General features: G+C 39.0%; 2 protein-coding genes across 2 annotated transcripts in view; one reads left to right on the top strand and one right to left on the bottom strand.

The window, feature by feature from the left end:
• The window catches only part of rsrc1 (arginine/serine-rich coiled-coil 1), a 144,129-nt gene that overhangs the window by 108,880 nt on the left and 13,807 nt on the right, over nt 1-21,442 (top strand). The window contains exon 7 of the mRNA XM_053486607.1: nt 5,687-5,755. Coding sequence (XP_053342582.1) covers nt 5,687-5,755 — 69 coding nt within the window. The remainder of the gene's footprint in view (nt 1-5,686; nt 5,756-21,442) is intronic.
• Nucleotides 9,478-11,015, bottom strand: LOC128513017 (gamma-crystallin M2-like). The gene is made up of 3 exons (XM_053486608.1): nt 11,007-11,015; nt 10,661-10,906; nt 9,478-9,753 (listed from the first exon to the last, which is right to left on the bottom strand). Exons 1-3 carry the CDS (start codon nt 11,013-11,015, stop codon nt 9,478-9,480), a joined length of 531 nt encoding a protein of 176 aa, XP_053342583.1.

Genomic DNA, 21,442 nt, shown 5'->3' with positions numbered 1-21,442 from the left:
AATTGTCTTTTTTTGTTGTTGTTGTTGTTGTTGTTGTTTCTTTCCTTCAGTCTTTTCGGTAGAGCAAACAAAATCCGTAGCCACTAAACATCTGCTGGCCTCTAGGCGCTCGTCCTCCTTCGCTCGTCCGCTCCATCCTGCCCTCCATCTCTCTCACTTTCCTGCGGTTGTGTAGTTTTAATCAGGCTGTTTGGACTTCAGAGGGAATAAGAGATGGCCTGTAAACCACCACTCTCTGTTTCGTTCTCACCACCAGTCTCTCCATCCCTCAAGATATTCCTGCTTTCCTTTCACCTCCCACACACACTCACACACTCGCAAGCCCTTCCCATTTGTGCTTCATTTCTTTACCTCTTTGCGACTTAATATAATTCTTTACCTCGGATCCTACAGAGTATCTTTTTTTCTAGAGTCAATGCATCTGTAGAATATTTATCGCTCGATAACTTAAAAAATGTATAGTATGGTTTAAATTTCCTTTTAAATGTAATGGTCACCAAATCATTAAAATGATCACCAAACTTGATTATCTTCCAGTTTCTGAATGTGTTTTATTCCTCACACTTTTCTTGCGATTCGCCAAGAATTACTTTTTTTTTGTCATTAAGCATTATCATTTTTTTTTCCTGCGATTATGTAGTTAAATTGATCTTTCATCTCTCAATTCAATATTTTCTTAGGTAAACTTCTAAACATTAAAGGGTCTAAAATTGACCGTTAGAATAGTTCTTAAAAATATACCACATAAACCTAAATCGCTTGCATCTTCCATTTTTTTTAAGACTGTTGCTGCTTCTTCTTTTGAGTTTATGGACGGTTGGTGCATTACCGCCACCTACTGGATTGGAGCTTGGTGCAAAAGATTACCACTTTGTACGAGACCTGACATTTAAACAATTAACCAGAAGCCAATAAGCATACAGAAGCATATTAATTGCTTTTCGAAAATCTTTTAGTTGCTTTTAATACTTTAAAATCTGTAAGGAATATGGTGGCTTGAAATAAATCGCACAAGTAACTTGAAGTGATGTTGAATCTAAGTCAACAGAATCGATTAATTTGCATTTTAATTTGTTAATCGGTTTATGTGGCGCTTCCGACGTATACAGTCCATGTGTCAGTTACTGTAGGAACAATAAAGTAGAGCATTACTCAACACCTTCTGATCAATGCATTACTGTGCCATCAGTAGTGTTTTGTTAACTTTCAAATAAGTGATACTTTCATTGTTTCTAATCTAAATCTTAGGCAGTCCATGCTGTCCCAGTTAGGCCTTCTGTTCTTCCTCCTCCTCATTTTCCTCACTACCTCCATAGTGAGTAGTGTAGTGAGATGTCAAAGATTAAGAGAACTAGAAGCGTAAAGATAAACTAGAGGAGGTAAGCAAGCGGTATACAGTATATTTTACGCCTCACTAGGGGTGTGCACCTGCTGCAGGGGCTTCCCCGCTACAAGGAGCTAGTCCTGCACACAAACATGCACACACACAAACACACTTTTTGGTAGTCAGACCAGAGTAATTAATCACAAAGGACCAGGATGGCTGATGTCTGGTTTGATTGAGAGGCCCCAGGCTGGACTGGACAACTCCGGCTAGGGAGAGAGAGTGTGTGTGTATGTGTGTGTGTGTATATAATGGTTTAGGGCTCTATTTTGGGGAGGGAGAACACCCCGAGATGAAGATACAGGCAGTTAAGATCTTGGCGTCCTGAGAGGATTCCCGTCTCTCAGACACGCAGTAATTGCTTGACTGTAAACTATTTTCTCGGGCTTCTGAAATCTGAAGCAGGACTTCACATGATCTCTCTCTCTCTCTCTCTCTCTCTCTCTCTCTCTCTTCTCTCTTGCCTTCTTTTTGTGGTTTCATAATGTCACCTTGGTTTTCTTTCTTTCTTTTTGTTTAATCATCCTGCTGTTGCATGTAGCTGAGGGAAAAAATAAAAACAACCTGCTTGCTTTCGTTCTCTCCATGTGGGAGTCTGTGGAAATGCCCTAAAGCTAGGAGAAAGGTTTTCCTGGTCAATATTGCATCCTGGGGAAATGTGTAAATATTTGCTCCAGCCATTTTAAAAACACGCTTCTCTTTGGCTCATCATCCCTTTATCATAGTGTGTGCGTCTTGTACAGTACGTTGTGTACACATTAACATCTTCTAACTCTACCATCAGCTGCTCAATGTGTATGAACATGTTGGTGTATAATGTAACTGTCGACACTCTGTGTATCATACTGTAGCAATGACAAATAAAAATATATATGTTTGTAAATGTATGTATAACCCTTTCTGGTATCTACACTCGTGTGCACTATAGTTTAGAAATAAAACATGACTTTAGTGGTTCGCAAACATAAACAATTCCGGGGACGAGATATCGTACTCATCAGAATATTTTTAACCGTAATCGTGAGGAGTGTCAGAGAGCTAAGTTCATTCTCGTTAGGACTTGGACTGAACATCACTCAAAACTTAATTTCATATTACAATTTAATTGCATATTTTATACAGGAAATTAATATTAAGGATTGGACATTTTGCTTGTCAAGATCAGTCAACACACTTCAGTTTCATAATCAAAAATGTTTAACAGGTTTTGATTGATGTGTGAACTCAACTTTATTCAATGCATTATTTGGTTCTTTTTTGCCTTAATGAAAGTTTTTTCATGTTTTGGTGGTCACCACCACCACCACCACCACTGTGATCCTTTGCATGAATAAAATGCCACAATTTTGATGAATAAATGCCTCAAGACTTTTCTAGTTAGCCCAATATCTCCACACTTTTTCAACGCAAGGACCCAAGAAGCACCGATACGCCGCTTCGTGCCGTCTAGCTGGCAGGAAACGTACTTTACCTGATAATCATATTTCTGTTCCATATTTTGATTAACTTAAAAAAAAAAAAAAAAAAAATTGAGAAAACTAAACAGTGTCTTCTAACTAGATGAATAAAGAATCACACTGCTGTTATCATTTAACATGCAGCAGACACACTGATACCAATAAAAATCACGATCTCAGTATTGCATCTCGATTTTAAAATTTAAAAAAAAGATTTATTTTTTTTTTGCACACAGTGTATCACGTTGTTTTCTACCCTGCCTGTAACTTTTTAATTTACCATTCTCTGTAAATATAAACTTTCAATAAACAGCGAACGCTGCCTCACAGGCACTTAGGCGCAATCCGATCTGTCTCCATCTCCACCCCTACAGTACAAGCGTTGATTTGCATAGCATGCCTTACGCGCTTCAGGGCGGGCTTTTGTGTGGCGGCCGCACACTCGAATTTAATAACCTATCTCACGTGTCTGCTTAATATCATCTCCGGGGGGCCGGCGACCTCCTTCAGTCCGCCCCGATTATCCCAATGAATTGTTTCTTTTCAAAAGAGTAATAAGAAGCGGGTGAAAAAAAAAAGGGAGGGGAGAGCGGGGAGTGGCCTGTTAGCCCCCCTGCATCGGATAAATCAGATTGCATTTTAGATTTTATTGAATCTAAATTGCGGGTCCCTCAAACAAGTAACCATCAATCACTCGCCTGATAATGGAGCCTGGCCTGATTCCACCTGATTTTTTCGCCTTATTGTGTCGGGTTGTAACGAGCCGATGTGGCTAATTGGACCGGCATGTTTGAACAGTACACGTTCGCCCAAGTACATCGATACCGGTTCTGGCACGAGCACGCATCAAGCAGTAACAAGGACAGTTTAAATGAAGCACAGCTCTGCGTGGCTACATGGCTCCAGGGAACCGAGGCTGCAATTACACGCTCAGACGCTCACAATTGGATTTCGACGGAGAACGCATTTAGTCGTCTCCATGGCCGAAATGGAATGAAGTGCAGGATGAAGTCAAAGTCTTTAGCCGTGCGACACAATCTACCTAATCGGATAATCTGATAAAGGACTTCCTCTAAAGGATCTCCTCAGTTTACACTTCTAATCAGCGAAGAAGGCGATCTCTTGTGTATACAGAGTCATATGTGCGCAGTAGCATGAGGTTTAATACCATCACGTTATGTAGGATACTGATACTGGAATGAGACCAAATTTGTGTTTTGCATAAAAATGCATAAGAGCAAACATGATGTACACAGGACGCAGACGCAGCGGGGTCAGAAAGTGGATCAGATTTCAGACCTAGCCGAGACATTTGCATGAATAATATGTTAAAAGCCTTTGAACTTCAGGATTTACTAATAAAATACAACATGAGACGTTTTATAGTTATAGTTTGTGAAGTCATCTATAATAACATTATTATTTATTGTGTTTTACTTTTTAAATTGGATTTTATTAATTAATATTAGTATCAAAATGCATAAATATAGACTTAAATTTATCCTGTGCACACGGGCCCCTGGTGTGCACAAGTGTGTGAGTGAGTGAGCATACGTTCACATCCACACACTGCATTGTTGTTCATTGTGTTAATGTCAGATTGTTTGGATGCTGTGTGTGTGTGAGTATGAGATGATCCATAGGGGTAAAACAGAGATTTGTACTGGTGTATTCAGCACAATGAAGATAGGCACTGATGCTTTTTTTTTTTCCCTCTTTGTTTGTGGGGGCAGATGTCCCGCGAGGCCCAGCAGAGACGAGAGACGGACAAACAGTTTGATATTGCACCACTGCCCCAAGCACAGTGCAGAGAGGGAAAAAAAATAGAGAGAATGCTGTTTAAAAAAAAAAAAAAAGTCGAGCTCAGTCTATATATGTATTTATCAGTTTTGACTTGTGTGCGAGCTTGTTCACGTGTTAGAGGGTTAAAAGCATCACATCGTTGTTCTTTGACAGCGTAGCCTCACTTATCAACTCGCTTATTCTCGCTTCATGTATGTACGAGCTCGTCACGAGGACGACCTTAGAGCTTAATCTCCCTTTGACATTGACACACTCTAACACACCCACAAATGCGCCTTTTCCTAATCCAATCACCCTCGATCTTGTTATCCAGTTAAATTTCTACTAAGCGTACACAAGCGCGGTTAACTTCTATCAGGATTCCGTAATAACCGTGCAGCGCGCTTGTTTTCCTCCTTTCACTCCCTCTTTATTTAAAAAGTTGAAACTCATTGAAGGTAATGATATAAGGGACTCGATTTTGCGTAGCCGCACTCATCAGCGAGTAAAATAGCAATAAAACCGAATTGCACTTGGGAGACACGAGCGTCGAGGAATAAATGATGTGCAGGAACAGAGGCGTAATTAATTTACAGGCTGTATTGATAGTCCTGCCACACTCCCCGCTATATTTCTTAATCTCCTCTAACATCTTTATTATTCGGAGGAAAGCAGAGTCAACAGCCTAAATGAATTGCTAAAAGATTCGTACACAAAAGCAGCTCCTCAGCGTTGGGATTGCTCTTAAGCTTTTAATTAGGGCACCGACAAAAAAAGCTTTTGATGTGAGCGGCGGGGAGAAAAAAAATGAAGAGGTGCTTGGAAGGAAATATGTACACCACTTCAAATGACACTGAAGAGCACTTTAGTAGGCAAATATTTGACAACTCACAGTAAATGTGTCTATTCGCACTAAATCTGTGGTTATTATGCCATTAAAAAAATAATCAGTCGGTTCAATACAGAAATGAATTATGTAGTGAATGTCAATGTCGTAAATGCTTGTCCAAACTTGACCGTACTTTTCTTCTTCTTCTTCTTCTTTTCTTATTCCCATTTTTAGCTAAAACAGACGAGGCACTGAAAGCAAAGGAAAAGAAAGAGGAGGAAGCGAAGAAGATCAAAGAGGAAGGTGAGCCAAACAGTGCTTTCACACACACACACACCTGTTTGCCGAACAGGAATTAAAATTCAAATCGATATTTCCGGTTCACTCGCATTTTGGTTGGAAGCTCACTTAAGAAATTCTTACATTCACAGGTCAGAAAGGTAGTAACACCTTTGCAGGGTATGTGTAGAAATCATAAACATCAACCAACCACATGAACAGTGAGCAAGCACTTCAAAATCATATTCGTATTTTATTTGAAAAATAAAAATGAAGTATAAGGTGGTTAAATCTGATACACACTAAAATGAATTGGAAGTTTGCAAATATAAAAATAAGAATAAAATACAGTAGATAGAAAATAAGAATGAAAATAAAATTGAATAATACAAATGAAAATGAAAGAATAAAATATACAAAAAGTCAAACAATGTGCAAGGGAAAATATGAAGTGGAAATATGTAGAGATGTGTAGTGATGTTATAATGAACCATAATAATGCATATGGGTGAGTGGCAGCAGCAGTTATGATTATGTCCCTATGTCTGATAAAGTGTCCATGTCCATGATTTCTCGTGTTCAAAAAATATATGTTTACATTTAGGCATTTGGGAACCGTCGTACAATGCCTTAACCACTGAGCTACATATGTGCTCTAAAATGTACTATAGGTACAGATTTTTCTGGATATTTAACTGCTTGAATCACTGATAAACAGTATTTTAAACACAATTGAAGTTGATGCTGTTGATAACACAAATGTGCAAGCTTAGTAGAGATTACTTTTCTGAAGAAATCTAAAAAGGGTGAAAGTAAAAATTCATAATGAATAAGTTTGATAAATAAATAAACAGTTTATTAGATGCTTTATTAGTTCCTGACACCTTGTACAGTATGCTTTACAAGAGATAAAAGATGTATGTCATTTAAAAAAAAAAGAAGTTAAATTTAAACGATTTAACTGGTTGGTTTATACATACAGTAGCTGGGCGGAGAGGAGTTTTTAGGTAATGGACGTTATGGATAGGATATCTTGCGCTTTCAAAATGACCTGTCAGTTATTTCTGTAAACTAAGATTGGTGGAATTGTTTAGTTCCTGTCCTTTCCAGTCATGCTATAGTGTCAGTGACCATGTAAAAAATTGTGATGGTCGTCTTAAAAGTACTGAATCTCTGTTTAAAATGCAGTAAGTAAAAGTACAGGTTTCTCATAAAAAAGAAATGTAGAGTAGAAGTAAAAAATTTAATATAGTAAGTAAAGTACTGTATTTAAGTAAAGTAGCTTGGTAGTACCTTGGCCAAGGAATTCTCCCTTTTTTTTTCTCCGAAAGAGTCAACCCACGATACCAACGTTGCCTTCAGCATGCATTTAAAAGTGATGTGATTTTTCAAATGTTTGTTTGAAGTATTGGTAGTATTTTTAAAGCTGGAACAGATTATCTGCATTTTCATTATTTCTTATGGGAAAATTTGTATTACAATACAAATTTTTCGCTCAAAGAACTCGACTCGAATTAAATTTGTATGTTGAATAGAAACAGTTAAATGGTAATAATTGAAATAGTTAACTTGTAGTTAACGTGTAAATATGGGATAAGTAGACTTAGTAAATGCTTCAGTACTAAATCTACTATAAATAACACCCTTGTACATCATATGCAGGATTTATTTTCTCTGTTTCTCAGACCAAATATCTAGTATACACACATGAAATTTTTGCATTTCTACAACTGTACTAAACACTTTAGCTTATTTGCATCTTGTGGCCCAATTTAGGATGCAAAATTTCTTCTGAATTAGTTCATGCGTTTCGGATGATTTAGGGAAGAAACAAGATACTCTCGGACCGGTCGCTTTATTCTACACCCAAGGTTAATCACAGTGTTTTCAGCTTAAACAGACCACACTGAGTAAAAAATGGTTTAGTGGTTCCACAGTTCAGTTCAAACAGATTAAAATGGTGCATTTATGCTGCACCAGATATTTTCTCCAAATTAAGGATTTGCTGTAAGTAATGAACCATGCAGTAAAATGTGTATGTACTGTATTTGTATATGCACTATGGAATATGTTGTATTTTTTGGTATGTAGGACCTGCCAGGGGAACACGGGTTGGTCCAATGAGGGTAAAGATATAGTAGTAGTTTATAGTGTAAGGATAAATATTTCCAAGCAGTATGGAAGCAATCTGTCACAGATGCATTCGAAATACACACGTAAAAACAGATTTTATTAGAAGAAAAGTGCTGGGTTGTGCAGATACTAGATATTCCATGTCTCCCCTCCTCATCATCTCAACACACACATTCAAATGAAGTCAGGAGCAATTTGCAGGAGAGCACCAAAACGTGATAGGTGCAATAAAAGCCTTCAGATTCCATAATGAAATTAAGTCCGGATGTGGTGCAGGGCATCGCTGAATGAGAAAATGAAATCTGTGATGGCCTGATTATCATCCGCCTCTGGTGCGTGCATGTTTCTGAATATGTATGGAGATGTTTGTGTGTATATTTGTGCATGCTCCTGTGTGTGTGTGTGTGTGTGTGTGTGTGTGTGTGTGTGTGTGTGTGTGTGTGTGTGTGTGTGTGTGTGTGTGTGTGTGTAAGGCTTCATGATAATCTAGAAGTCAAAGTGCGTGGCTTATGTATGTCTAGGATTAAAAATCTAACTCACATCTATAAGGTGTAATAAGATCTCTGATTGGATCTAACAGGGGTCTAAGTGTGTGCTTAGTTGTCAGATATTGATCTTCACAGCCTTGTTTATTCTGTGATTAAATAAATTCATGTCTGGTAAGCCCCCTATATAGTGTTTATCTGTATATGGGAGGGGGGGGAAAAAGACTTGTAGTTTGACCTTTTGCCAAGAAATGAATTAATCATTTTTTCTTTACCATGCTTTTGTGTGTGTGTTGTTGTGTATTACCATGGGATGTATTGAGCGCCGGCTTTTCTCTTCATCCATTATATTACTGGCTGCTTATTTGCTGTAGGACATTGAGTAAAATAGCACAACACAGCCTACACAAACACGAGTTTATGGAGGCTCAGAAACTAATAACTCGCAAACATAATTCGCAACAGTGGAACGCTTAAATTCTCTATAACAATGTAATCGTTGCATTCCGTAATGCTAGTGTTACAAGGGTATGGTTTTTGTAAATGCTTTTTTTTTTTTTTAAGCTAAAAATTGGGTTTATTTCTGGGTGTTAACAAATATGAGGGAACATTATGAACATTTCACAAATACGACAACCTCAACCCTGCTTTAAAGCACTCGAGTGGCACGAAAGAAAAGCACGTGTCTTACTTTTTGGAGATCATGAGTCAGAATTCAGATGAGGCTACAGCCATCTGTTGTGGGATGCCACATGAGAAAATATGCCATGATATATTATTTTCTCAATCATGAGACAAGAGTCAATCGTAACCATCAAGTTAAAAAGTTTGGCTTCATATTTTTGAGAGGCAGCGCCACCGAACTCATGATGGATTAATACAGTTGCCAAAACTAACCATAGTTGTTTAAATAGCAGAATTAAAGAGTTTAACAATTTCTTTTTTACACTATTGTTAAAAAAAAAAAGGGCACTTCAGGTCTTTAAACTGTGTTGTACAAGTATTATACAAAAAACAAAACTAAGGACAAAATGTTTAATTATTTGTCTGACATTTTTATTCAAAATTGCTTTCATTTCACATGGTGGAAACAATACAGCAAGTATATATTATTATATATTTTTTTATTTAATACCAGCAGTCAATGATGCGCCTCACACTCTTGAAGTTCATGTTGCCGAAGTCCCTGAAGCTGCGGTACTCTCCGGGTCTAAAGTACCACATCCTGCCTCTGTAGTGGGGCTGCTCGTACATGAGCCAGTGGCCGTCCGTCACGTGGCATGAGTGGCATCCGCCGGACCAGCGGTAGCGATCCTTGATGGAGTCGCAGTCGTCACTTATGTCCAACATCTGGCCCATGTAGTTCTCCTTCTCATAGATCCTCATTCTGTAGGAGCCCCTGTACTGTTGTAAGAAAGATTGGAGTTGGGAGCCATTGGAGTGGGGGGGGGGGGACTGTTTTTTGTGCATCAAAAGTCAGGTATTACATCGCACAGGTTAGTTTTGCACTATGGACAATAGATTGCAGGTGGAATGTGTCAAATTTTCCATTTCAGCAAAGATCAGTTGGTAAATACTGTATCTTCCTGATTATTTAATGGAATTGGGAACGTTTTAATTCTAAACATTGTTGTAAAGCACTTCATTAAAGCGATAGGGAGCTTTCTTATTATGTCATGGAATCCTCATTTAAATATTCTAAATATTTTGACACTTTTTTTCTTCAGATTTTTTCCCTATTTTAGTTGTCCATTTCCTCCTCGTCACTAGGGGGCTCCCACATTAAGCTACTACTACCACTCAGTCGGGAGGACCGAAGACTATCATGTGTTTCCTTCACATGACGCCAGCCGACCATATCTTTTCGAAATGCTCACGCACAGTTGGGAGTGGCGTAACACACTCGGAGAACAGACGCCCCTGATTGGCTGTAGAGCGTTAATTAATTTGGGAGCACTAAGCACCCCTCATACCGCCCCTCTGAGAGAGCTCGGCCAATCAGCTCTCTCTAGACCTCCGGCTGCGAGAGGTTACAGCATCACCCAGGAATCAAACTTGCAATCCCCGGATGAAAGGGCGAGCACTTTACCACTGCGGCACTTAGAGGCCCAGGATTTTGACACATTTGACAATTTTTTTATGCATTCCTTGTAAACAAACTCCCACTAGCTATATCTCAGAAACCGTATATGATACTGTAATAAACATGGTATCAAAATGGCTCCTATTGCACCAGGAATCCAAAAATAGATGTGACTGGTCAGATATATAGCTACTATTTTATATGCATAGTATAATGTTATTATCATACCATGGGGATCATGCGGCAGGACCTGATGCAGTTGTTGCCCCAGTCCCACGTGCTCATGTAGTCGGGGTACTCGCCCCTCCTGATGAAAAACTGGTTTCCCATGAAGTTGGGGCGATCGTACACCATCCAGCAGCCACTCTCCACCCTGCACGAGTGACAGCGGCTCAGGTAGGAGGACATGTCGGAGCAGTCACTGCTGCATTCATAAGAGCGGCCCATGAAGTTCTTGTCCTCGTAAAAGATGACCTGTTTGGGCAAAAGGCTTCATTTCGTCATGTGCAAGAAAAGATGTCTGCTTTAAAATAAAAAACGCATATATTTTTAAATATTAAGACACGTTGCTTACCCTGGCCATTGTGGTGATTAGTTTGGTAGCGTTGTTGGTGTATGTGATATTCAACTGATGATTTAATACTGTAACCCCTCTCTTTTATATCCAACCCAAAACCAAGTAACCATGTGGTGCCTATTGTGATAAAACTCCTGATCAAGCAACATCGCACAGAGGCCCAAAAACAGCTGAAAGCTTTTCATCAAATTTCCATGTGACCCGGTCTAGAGAAGGATTTCGAATCGCTGCTGCAGGCAAGACAATGCAGTTTGCAGCGTGTCTGTTTTTTATACAGTATATCTATATAATATACTGTACATGTATTTTTTTTTTTACAGTGAATGATCCCTTCAATATGTTTTGTATTTTATGCAAGCTTGCAGGATGGTTTGATAATAAATGACCTTCAGAAATTATGGAGTTTTCTATTCTGTTCTTTTATTTGTTTAGGGGACTTAACAATAGACATTAGCAAACAAGCAGCTTTACACAAATCTAAATGTGATTCCTAATGACAAGTAGAATTCTGCAGCAGAGGAGACTGATATGCTTTTTAACCAGTCTCTCTTCCCTGACTCTTCTTCGTTTGTGAGCTCCTAGATATGAAAGACTAGAGATATTTTGGTTTCCTGTTAGTGTGTTGCGTTGCCCTGTGATGCAGCATGCACAGACGTCTGACTGATAAAAATAAAAAAATAAACCTGTAAATGTTGTTGAGGGCAGGCGTGGGTCACCCAGGGTTTTGAGCATCTTTATATTTTATGCTATTCTTTCCTGCATCATTATACACCCACAACCATTACAGATGTACACATGTAGGTTCAGTGTTTTTCATTCCTGTAAAACAAACACTACAAAAAAAAAAAAGGTCAACCTTTTGGACACATTACAGCAGATAAAGGTCAAGAGTGCAAATCTGTCACCTTGCAAGCCTGTCGTTCAGGAGTGGACTTAATGTGATATGCAATGATACACATAACAATCCTGAGCATTATGCAAAATCATGAATTCGGTGCGAATGGCAGGGAAATATTCTAATTACGTATGCTAGTATTGATGTTTAGTAAGCACAGCGATAGACATCGCTAACGTTGATTTGTGGAGGTGTGTGATTAAATCGATTATAGTTCTTTTAATATTCAAGTCGATCCGTTGAATCGATGGGTCAGTTTTCAGTCCAAAATTTCGATTCGACTTGAAATCGATTTATGTTTTAATTTCTTTAGTTAATCATATTGCAAAAAAAATTACTGTTTGAAAATCTACAGCAAATGCAACCCATTTTAATCTTCCGCAAATAATACTCTTGTAAGAGTACTGTATAACATTATTGTCTTCTTTTGAGCTTATGGGCAGTTAGTGCACTAACTGGACTGAAGCGTATAGCAGAAGATTGGCGCCGGGGAGGGTGGAGATTGTCGCTATGGATGGAATATATAATAAAATTACATTAATTCAAATAATGAAAAAAAAAAAAAACAAGTTAGGCAGCATTTCGTTTTTTATTTAAAAAAATTATTTGTTTCTAATACTTTAAAACCTGTAAGAAATATATCTTATTAGACAATAAACAATCTGCAAAAATTGAATCGTAATCAAGAATTCACATGATTCACAGGCTTTGATGATTTGGCTTTAATAGACACAAAGTTGATCTGTAAATCCGTATTTGTCTACATGGAGATTCATAAGCACGTAACCCATCTAAGTCAATAGTTATGGAATCCGAAGGTCGTTTCTACTTCTGCAGTTTATAACATCAGGTTTCATGTAATCCTAAAATCATTATTATTAAAGGAATGTCTCTGTTGGAATGATGAATTGTTCAATATCGCTTACGTGACCTTCCATATTCCCCTAGGTGAGCGGTGTTGCTCTGTCAACAACTGCTGTACCATCCTTTCTCCTCAATGGGAAAAAGATTGAGTAACTCCTGGTGACTGCACCTGCCTGCCTTGATTGACACACAGCATCAATCTTGATTTAGGAGAAACGTTATTTGTTGCATATTTTGTTAGCTTTTGGGACTTTTGAGGCGTGGGCAGTGGTGTTCATTCTGTAAAAAAAAAAAAAAAAAAAAAAAGACAAATGCTGAATCTGATTATAACAACATTAATCGTTCAGTCCAAATACCGCGTTCATGTTCTCTTACTGTACATGTTTAGTACAGGGATGAGCTCCCAGGGCTTAAGGAAAGTCTGACAGCGTAATATATAACTAACCAATTTCTAAAACGTCGCTTGGACACTATGTCCATCCCAGCTGTCTCAGTGTAGTATTGAAAGCTCAGTCTACTGTGATGAATCTGTTCATCAGCATCCCTGCTGAATATGATAATAGAGGACACCCTGCACGTCGTTCTCACTCCCTGAATAACATCAGAATTTATTAGCATAATCAGAGTGGTTTGTGATATTATGGCTTGTTAATTTTATTTGTAATGAGTGTTTATCAAATCGGAATAATGGAATGATGTTTCTATTTGATAAAACGAACGTGCAGCGCTCTGTACATCTCCGCTCCCCTTTATTAGTCGAAACGTTACCGAACTGTTAAATAAGTGTTTAGCCGCAGGCTATAGCACAAGGTTCCCAGGTTTCTTAAGCAAAGTTCACGCTGTAATCGTCTTTTGGAATGAATCGACTTCCTCCCTACTCCTCTGCTCAGTGCTCTTTCATTTTTTTTTCTCGTTTCCTTTTTTAAGAACAACAGATTCATCCTGCTCAGTGCTTCGAGGCTCACCCATTCTCTCACCTTTATCAAGGACAGAAATAGAGCCTCATCAAAGCGACACGCAGCCTCCACTTCCAACGACCTGGAAGTTGCAAAACCGTCCGGCCATCGCGTTCTTCCGGTCCAACAGGGTCTACCCACTCATCCCTCAGGGGCCGGGAGAGTTCAACACAACAAGAAAGTTGCAGCCAAGCTGTGGAAATGAACAAAATGAGAGGAAAGCGCGCCTCCCACTCCTCTGAGAACGTTTCTGTCGGACAGCCACGGATCGAAAAAAGACGCGTTTGATTCGTGCAAGTGTGGAAATGTTTGCGCTATTAGAACAGCGCTTCGTGCTTTGACCTTCCCTCAACAAGGAGGCCACTTCTCCCAGCGAAGATCAATACTTCACCTTCTGCTCGTCGTTTAAACATAACTACTTTCTATTGGAGCTTGAAAGGGATTTTAGCCTCGGTGTCAAAGGCTGTGCCGTGCTTAAAAAAAAGAAGAAGAAGAAGCAAAAAAAACCCACAAACATAAAAGCCGTGCTGAGCGCTTGTTTGTTCTTCTCTCTAGGTTTTCATCAATAACTTTTTGGCAAATTTACTTTTTAAGCTGATGGTTTCGGTGTGGTGAGGGAGCCTGTGCAGGAGTAGGGGGTAAATTTGAAGGTATTCTTGAAGGTAAACTCCATGCTATGTACTATTTTTCTTGTTTTTTTCTTCACTTGTATATAACAGTTTGAATAACAGACATTGTCGAGGTGCAGCTTTACAGAAATCCAGATGTAGATTGGAGGGGGGGGGGGGGGGTATATAATTAAAATTTCATTAGCGTTTCTGTTTACAAGCTCTAGTTATGCGCTTTATTCTTTTTTAGATTGTTAAATATATCATATTTCACGTTACAAGGATTTAAATCTGTCTCTTTATCATGGAGTCAGTATGGAAATAAGTGTCAAACCTTTAACGGCCCTGACTCTCATGCTCAAAAAGTTATGAGACAAGTTTTACATATTGACTCTGTGTGAATATATATAGTAGTGTGTGTGTGTGTGCATGCGTGGCTGGAAGATGCTTGCCTTTGTGTTGTTTCAGTCGTCCTTCTTTCTACTACACATAGCCTTGTTTGCGCCCCAGTGCTGAATGTTGTCAAGAGTTGGAATAAGACACGGGCCTGTCCCCCATCACGGCCTAATCGCGAGATCATATATTTTAATGAGGCGTATAATAGCTTTTTACACTGTGGCCTGCTCTTTCGCCTTGCAAAAGGGGAAAACTGTTTCTTAATTACGCTGTGTGTCGGCCGGGTCACCGGCACCGGTGTGTAACTGTCTCCGTGTGCCTGTGTTCCAGAATTATCTGGTCATTAAAATATTCACAAGGGATTTGCCCCTCAACCTTCAACACACACACACACACACGCACGCACACAAGCAGAGGCACACAGCTTCCTCTCCCCGCCCCCTGTACCTATTAACACCTCATCTTTCCCTAACAAGCTCTGTTGTCCATCATGAGGCTTATCCTGCTGAGGAAAAGGTCTCGGAGAAAGAGATATTCAGAGCACCAAAGACATAAATGTAATCAAATCAGTATATTTAGAGACTTTAGTGTTTTGCTTTGTCAGCTTTTTTAAAAATTCTTTTGTAGTGTAGAAACTAATGATTAATTCGGAGTGTTTTGTTAAATTAATGCCGCTGTACTCAATTTAACTTCGCATCCTGTTTTTATCTTTTTCTAACTATAAAATTGCCCTCATGGCAAAAAAAAAAAAAAAGAAGTAAATAAATCCAGCTTGTTTTGGGTCAGCATAATTTAATTGTGCAGATGAATGCCAGGCTTCGTATGTGGGCGAGCAAAAGGCAGCGGACATCGATGCTCGCGTTAATCTGCACGAAAATCAAATTATTTGACCCCCAAGCCTGACGACGCAAAAGCCAACACCGAGTGGAGTGCTGTTTAATATTTAGCACACTCCTGTCATGAATACAAATGGGGCGCAAATTGGAATCTACAGGCTGGTGACCCCGGCACTAAAGCCTGGGGTGCAAAGGGCCTCGCTTTGCTTTCGGCGTTTTAATTACCCCGACTCCCGCCGCCACGTGAAGGACAAGCGGCGAAATGCAGCACCTGGTAAACGTCACTTTTCCCAGTCACTTAGCAGAAGTCATGATGCAAAACGAAAAACAGTTGTCTTGATTAAACAGGAGGTTGGATTTGTTTAGAGATGATTCTGCACTGATACCTGTTCAGCCTTGATGATTGTAGAGTGTGTTTAAATGACATCTGCACATCTGTAAGTCAATAATAGTCGATGCCCTCGCGCTCTACCAGTCATTTGTGTCGGCTTATTTCGTCACTGATATGTTGAAATGGAAAAAGAAAGCATCCCTGGTGATGTTTTATTTAAAGGAAATGTGCTTATATTGATTTTCCATTTTGCTCAAGAGACGCCGTCCTTAGCCATTAGCCTGTCGTTCAGTGACAGCGCCCAACCGCGGCTTCATTCCCAGACTCGTATTTTTTTATCGTGTATCGTTCCGGTTTAAACATTTCAGCAGGTCATATCTTATAATGACTTATTCACCCAAATGTGACATCCCATAAGTAGGCAATCTTTTTTTGTAGTTTTTATGTTTAATAAATATTTCTCAAATATTTTTTTATGTACAATAAACAAAAATAATTTTGTATGTGAAATAAAAAGACGTTGCATCATCATCATCACCATGTGATCTACACAGCCAAGTGAAGGTGAGATTCCCAGGTCAGTTTGGAAGTTAAAAAAATTCACAAATATCATTAAAGCTTTTCGTCTGTGGCTAGTTTTTCGTATGATCATAAGTCTCTATTATTAAAGCAACATTCTGACACGGCTTGATTAACGTCTTCACTTGGAGGACGATGAAAAAAAGCTGCTTATTCTTTTCTCCCTAAACCGTTCTTTTTAACTAATTAGTGTTAAAATTCATATTTTATCATTTACTAGGCTAGTTTTGTCCTTGCAGCCGGAATTACTGCGTCCCCCCGTGCCTGTCCGCAGTCCCCCACGCCGAGGCGATTACTTATGCCTGGCCTGTAAGCACTGAATCAGAGTTGGGGACCCTGGGGAAATAAATTTGGCGGAAAATCAGTGCGGGAAGATTTAATTATCACGCGGGGACCTTTTCCCGCTCTTGGCTTGCTGAACCCAGGAAGGAAAAGAGAAGGGAGGGAGGGAGGTAGGGGGGTGAGGGGGACGCACCTTGTGCTGCGACCAAATTCACACTGCGCTCGTCCTCTCCTCCCAATTTGTTCCCCAGCACAGTGATAAGCCAAGCAATTACCTTTTTATTGATTTTTCATCACTGTTCATTTAAAGTTAAACCTCTGGCCTACCTTCTTTAAAAAAGACATGGTGGGTGATTAAGGATTAAGTAAACCGCACACACACACACACACACACACACGCATTCTCCTGCTGTTTGATTTCAGTGAAAAAGAGCAACACGTGGCACAATCTTTTAACCTCACGTGACTCCGTGTGAATGTCGTAGTTGATTGGGAGGGGCCAAAGAGGGTTGTGTGGATAAGGTATCTGTGAAGGGGAAGAGCGTGTTTTAGTCAACCTGATCATGTGATGGACAACGAGTCGTCGTTGATTTCAAGTTGTTGTTTATTTTTTCATGGGTTGCCTACGTGATATAATACCTTATGACGATACACATTAATAACGTAATTATTAATATATTATCCTTATATAAGCACACAATGAGTAGGTTTTTGTTTCTTTTTTGTTTCAGCTTGATGAACCCACTTGTCCCAAGCTACTAATGAACTCATAATTTGTCCTTCCCTGTTTTTAAAACCTGTTTAAACTGTATTTATTCTGCTAAATAGGAAAATAACGAATGTGCATTTAAGCTTTTTTGACTCATATACAGTATGAGGTGTACATCCACCTACTTCTGTAGGGCCACAAATCAAATTTAAGGTTAACCCTTTAAGGCTTTTTTCTTTTGCTTTTCTCAGTGAGACTTGGTAACCCACATGGATACTGTAGAAGGTGGAGCGATTATTTGGGGTCGCAGCGTAGGCTGGTTGGGTAACGTGAAAAGGTTTAGCTGTATACAGTACAAACAAGAACTAGTGCAAAACAAGAACTAGTGCAAACCCCCACTAGTGCAGGACAAACGTCACTCTTCTGTCACACATGTCTTGGGTTACTACCTAAAACTTACAAAAACCTACAGTCAGTACAACTGTGCCTCTGGTGGGCGGGGCTGCCTCGATAGCATAAACGGCTATATGAGAATGTGTGTAAGGGCATCTAAAGGGACTTTTTTGTATTTATGGTCTGGGAACGAGAGGAGTTCCACAGGGCTCGCTGTTATGAGCCGCGTGTGGGCGGTGGGCTCATTCTCACCTCATCAAAAAGCGGCCGGTGGTCCTGCAGCACAAGCACACACACACTTGGGAAGGTGAGCAGTCTCTATGATTGGGTATCACGTTTAGGACACACTGGGGTGAAGGGTCACTCAGCGGGTAACCGTGGTGCGCACATGTTAAATGTCACTCAGCAAGTGGCTATAGCGACTGCCCTTATTGCACTTTTCACCTTTATGGAGTAACAACAGTGTCAGGTCGGACTAAGCTCAATGCTTTCATTTCAGATTTTTTTTTTTTTAGCAAATATTTAACCCATAGTTTATAATGTGTTTAATTGATCTTCTGTAGTCTTTTAAAAGGCTGAGTACCGTTGAAGAATTTGCAATACTGATACCTTTAGAGATCGGGGGGAAAAACCCATTCAGTGATGTACCGTCATTCTTTTGTGTGGCAAATTATGTATCGCCACACTGACAAAATAGATCTTAAAAAATAATAATTCTGATTTAGATTTATTTGCTTTTGAGGTGGTTAAAATATTACTATTCCTCTAAAATCCTACAGGTGGTGTGCTCTAAACTATTCACACATAGGTCAGCAGTCCAGCGTTGTGTGTGAAGGAGGAGGAGTGAAGTTTATAAAGAATTTTATTAAAAAAAAATTCTTAGCAATACAAAATGGTGAAATTTACAAAAATCATGATACCTATAGAATCTCAATGCAGATCTAATTGGCAGCAAGATATCATCATAATAATGAATCTAATGATTCCTGGTGATTTTCATACCTAGCTCCTACAGCGATACTTTTTTTAATGCCAATTTTGTAAGGCTTGTTTTGACAAAAAGAAAAATATAGAGAAATATATATTGCAGGACATGTCGTAGGTTTTATTTTTATATTTTTAAGTCAAATATAAACCTACTAAAAACAGGATGGTTCCTGTTTGGATTTTTTTTTTTTTTTTACAATATAAAAAGTTTGAAATGAGTTTGAAAAGTTTGCTTCACAGTTCACAATTTTTCAAAATTTAATACACACACACACACACACACACACAAACATATATATATATATCAAAGCAATTCTGTCAGTGGCATAAAAATATAGGAGTTCCGCAGCAGCAATAGTCTTTTCATAAATCCACTAAATGCATGTTTATTAAGTAACTTATTGCGTATCAATACAAATTTCTGTATAAAAGTACATTTTTGGCAGTGTAGTGCTTTTGGCCATGAAACTTTACTGCTCTGAACTGTATCATACAAACGTATCACTCAATTTTGCACAACTCTAACGTGTTTAAAAGTGGGCAGACCGTAGTTCCCAGGGCAGCCTCTTTATATTATTTAAACCTTCAAGGCTGTGTGATTCACCACCTGTCAGTCATACTGTATATACTCAGATATAGGTTTAAAGGCTTGAATCATAAGAACATAAAAAAAGCGAAAATTGAAGATTGTCTTTTATTATTATTGTTATTATTATATCAATATTATTATAATCCAATAATGTATTTCTGTAGGTTTTGTCTTTGTACAACATTTGTGTACAAAAAAAAAAAAGCAAAGAGGAGAACCGATGGTGTGTAACTTAGCATTTCCCCGAAGCCGGATGACCTCATTTTTATTTTAAAGGCTCTTTCCAATTAAGTAATTAGTTGCTGCGGTGTTTCTCTAATTGCAGAGTTATTTATGAAACAGCTTCTTAGCAGAAAACAGAGAGCTGTGCACTTTTCCTCCTCGTTCATCTAATCTCGCGTTTCTTTCCCCTCAGTCTTCCCCTTGTTATTTTGAAAGGAGCTTTAATGCATCTTTTATATGACATCTGCCTGAGCCGAGCACCACGGCAGGTCAGTAGCATTCAGTCCACTTCAACAGAAGCACTATATTAGTTTAACTAACAAATATATGGGTCTGAATGTACATGCGCGAGTCTGGACGTCCGCTCAATCCAGCGTTATTGCAGTTGGTTTGTTACTGAATATCAGTTAATATTGTTAATGTATTGCATTACAAGAGCACGAGAAAAGTAAAAAGGCCTTTTCTGGACGTACGCCCACTTAAACAACAAGAAGCAAGTTGCAGGGCTATTAGGGGATCTTAGGAGGATTTACACACACACACGCGCACACACGGGAACGACAGTCCGAATCAGGAAAGCGCTCCCGTGATGCACTGCAGGTACATGAGGCCATCTATGGACACTCAACATGCACTTACACAGCTGGAACTTATTAGCCACGTCTGTCACGAAGCATTCAGTTTAACTGGCACACTCTGGTCAAATGGGATCTCACTCACAGAATATTTGCCACATTTTTTAAATACACTCAATAATATTTTTTTGAGAGAGAGAGTTTCTCGTTACTGTACGTTTGACTCACAACATGTTTGATCATTTATGACTTGTCTGTTAACGTTCTGCATGTTTGAAATTTGGATCAAGTGCATTTATATCAAATGACATGTCAAACACAAAGGTGCCAACATTTATGCATTAGCTGCGTTTACAACACTTTTCTGCTTTTCTCAGATAAAGCAGCATTTAAACCAAAAAAAAAATCTAAATAGAATAGACACTTTGCAGGGAAAAGACTTTTGGATGTAAACAATAATATGCAATTTCTATTCAGCTGTCCTCAGTTTGTCTCAGCGCCACATCTTTTAATTTCAAAATTTCAGTTTTATCTCCAGTTAACTTTCCCCACTCATACCCCACTTCCATGTGACTAAAGATCGTGTCACGCCATGAAATTCGACCTACTCAGGAACACGTTACCCAGAGCGCTTCCAGAGAGTCTGTTATAAACCCTCCCTGTGTATTAGGTGATGTTGAACTGATGCACTTGTGTTACAGACTGCAGAGTCACATGAAGGACAGTTGCTAAATTCCGTTAACCAGTGCAAAAAAAAAAAACGAGTTGAAGGCTTTTATGTGCTTTTATGAAGTTCACCCACCTTTTTAATGCTCTATTTTGTTTTCGATAACCAGAATAGAAATCCTTAAGCTCTGTTAAACAAGTGGAGTGAACAACTCACAGGCATCGTATTCGCTATCGAGTCGAATCCATAGCTCATAGTATATAAATAATGGACATAATGTTTTAGAGGCAGTGGTGGCTCAAACGTTAAGGTTAAGGCTTTGTGTTAGTGATCAGAAGGTTGGGGGTTCAAGCCCCAGCTCCGCCAAAGTGCCACTGTTGAGCCCTTGAGCAAGGCTTTTAACCCTCTCTGCTCCAGGGGCACTGTATCCTGGCTGACCCTATGTTCTAACCCCAGCTGTGTGTGCAAAAAATTATTTCTCTATGCTTAGAAATTTCTCTATGCTGTAAATAATAATTTTATTCGATCATTTTATCTTGTTTTG

Source organism: Clarias gariepinus, chromosome 25 (genome assembly GCF_024256425.1).
Source record: "Clarias gariepinus isolate MV-2021 ecotype Netherlands chromosome 25, CGAR_prim_01v2, whole genome shotgun sequence".
NCBI classification, from domain to species: Eukaryota; Metazoa; Chordata; class Actinopteri; order Siluriformes; family Clariidae; genus Clarias; species Clarias gariepinus.
The sequence above is the reverse complement of the archived record's forward strand: the minus strand, read 5'-3'. Positions and strand labels throughout refer to the sequence as shown.

What these genes read in the sequence shown, in the direction of transcription:
- LOC128513017 (XM_053486608.1), bottom strand. An exon ending in CCTGCCGCATGATCCCCATG is followed by an intron (nt 9,754 to 10,660) that starts GTATGATAATAA and finishes TTCTTACAACAG; the next exon opens with TACAGGGGCTCCTACAGAAT.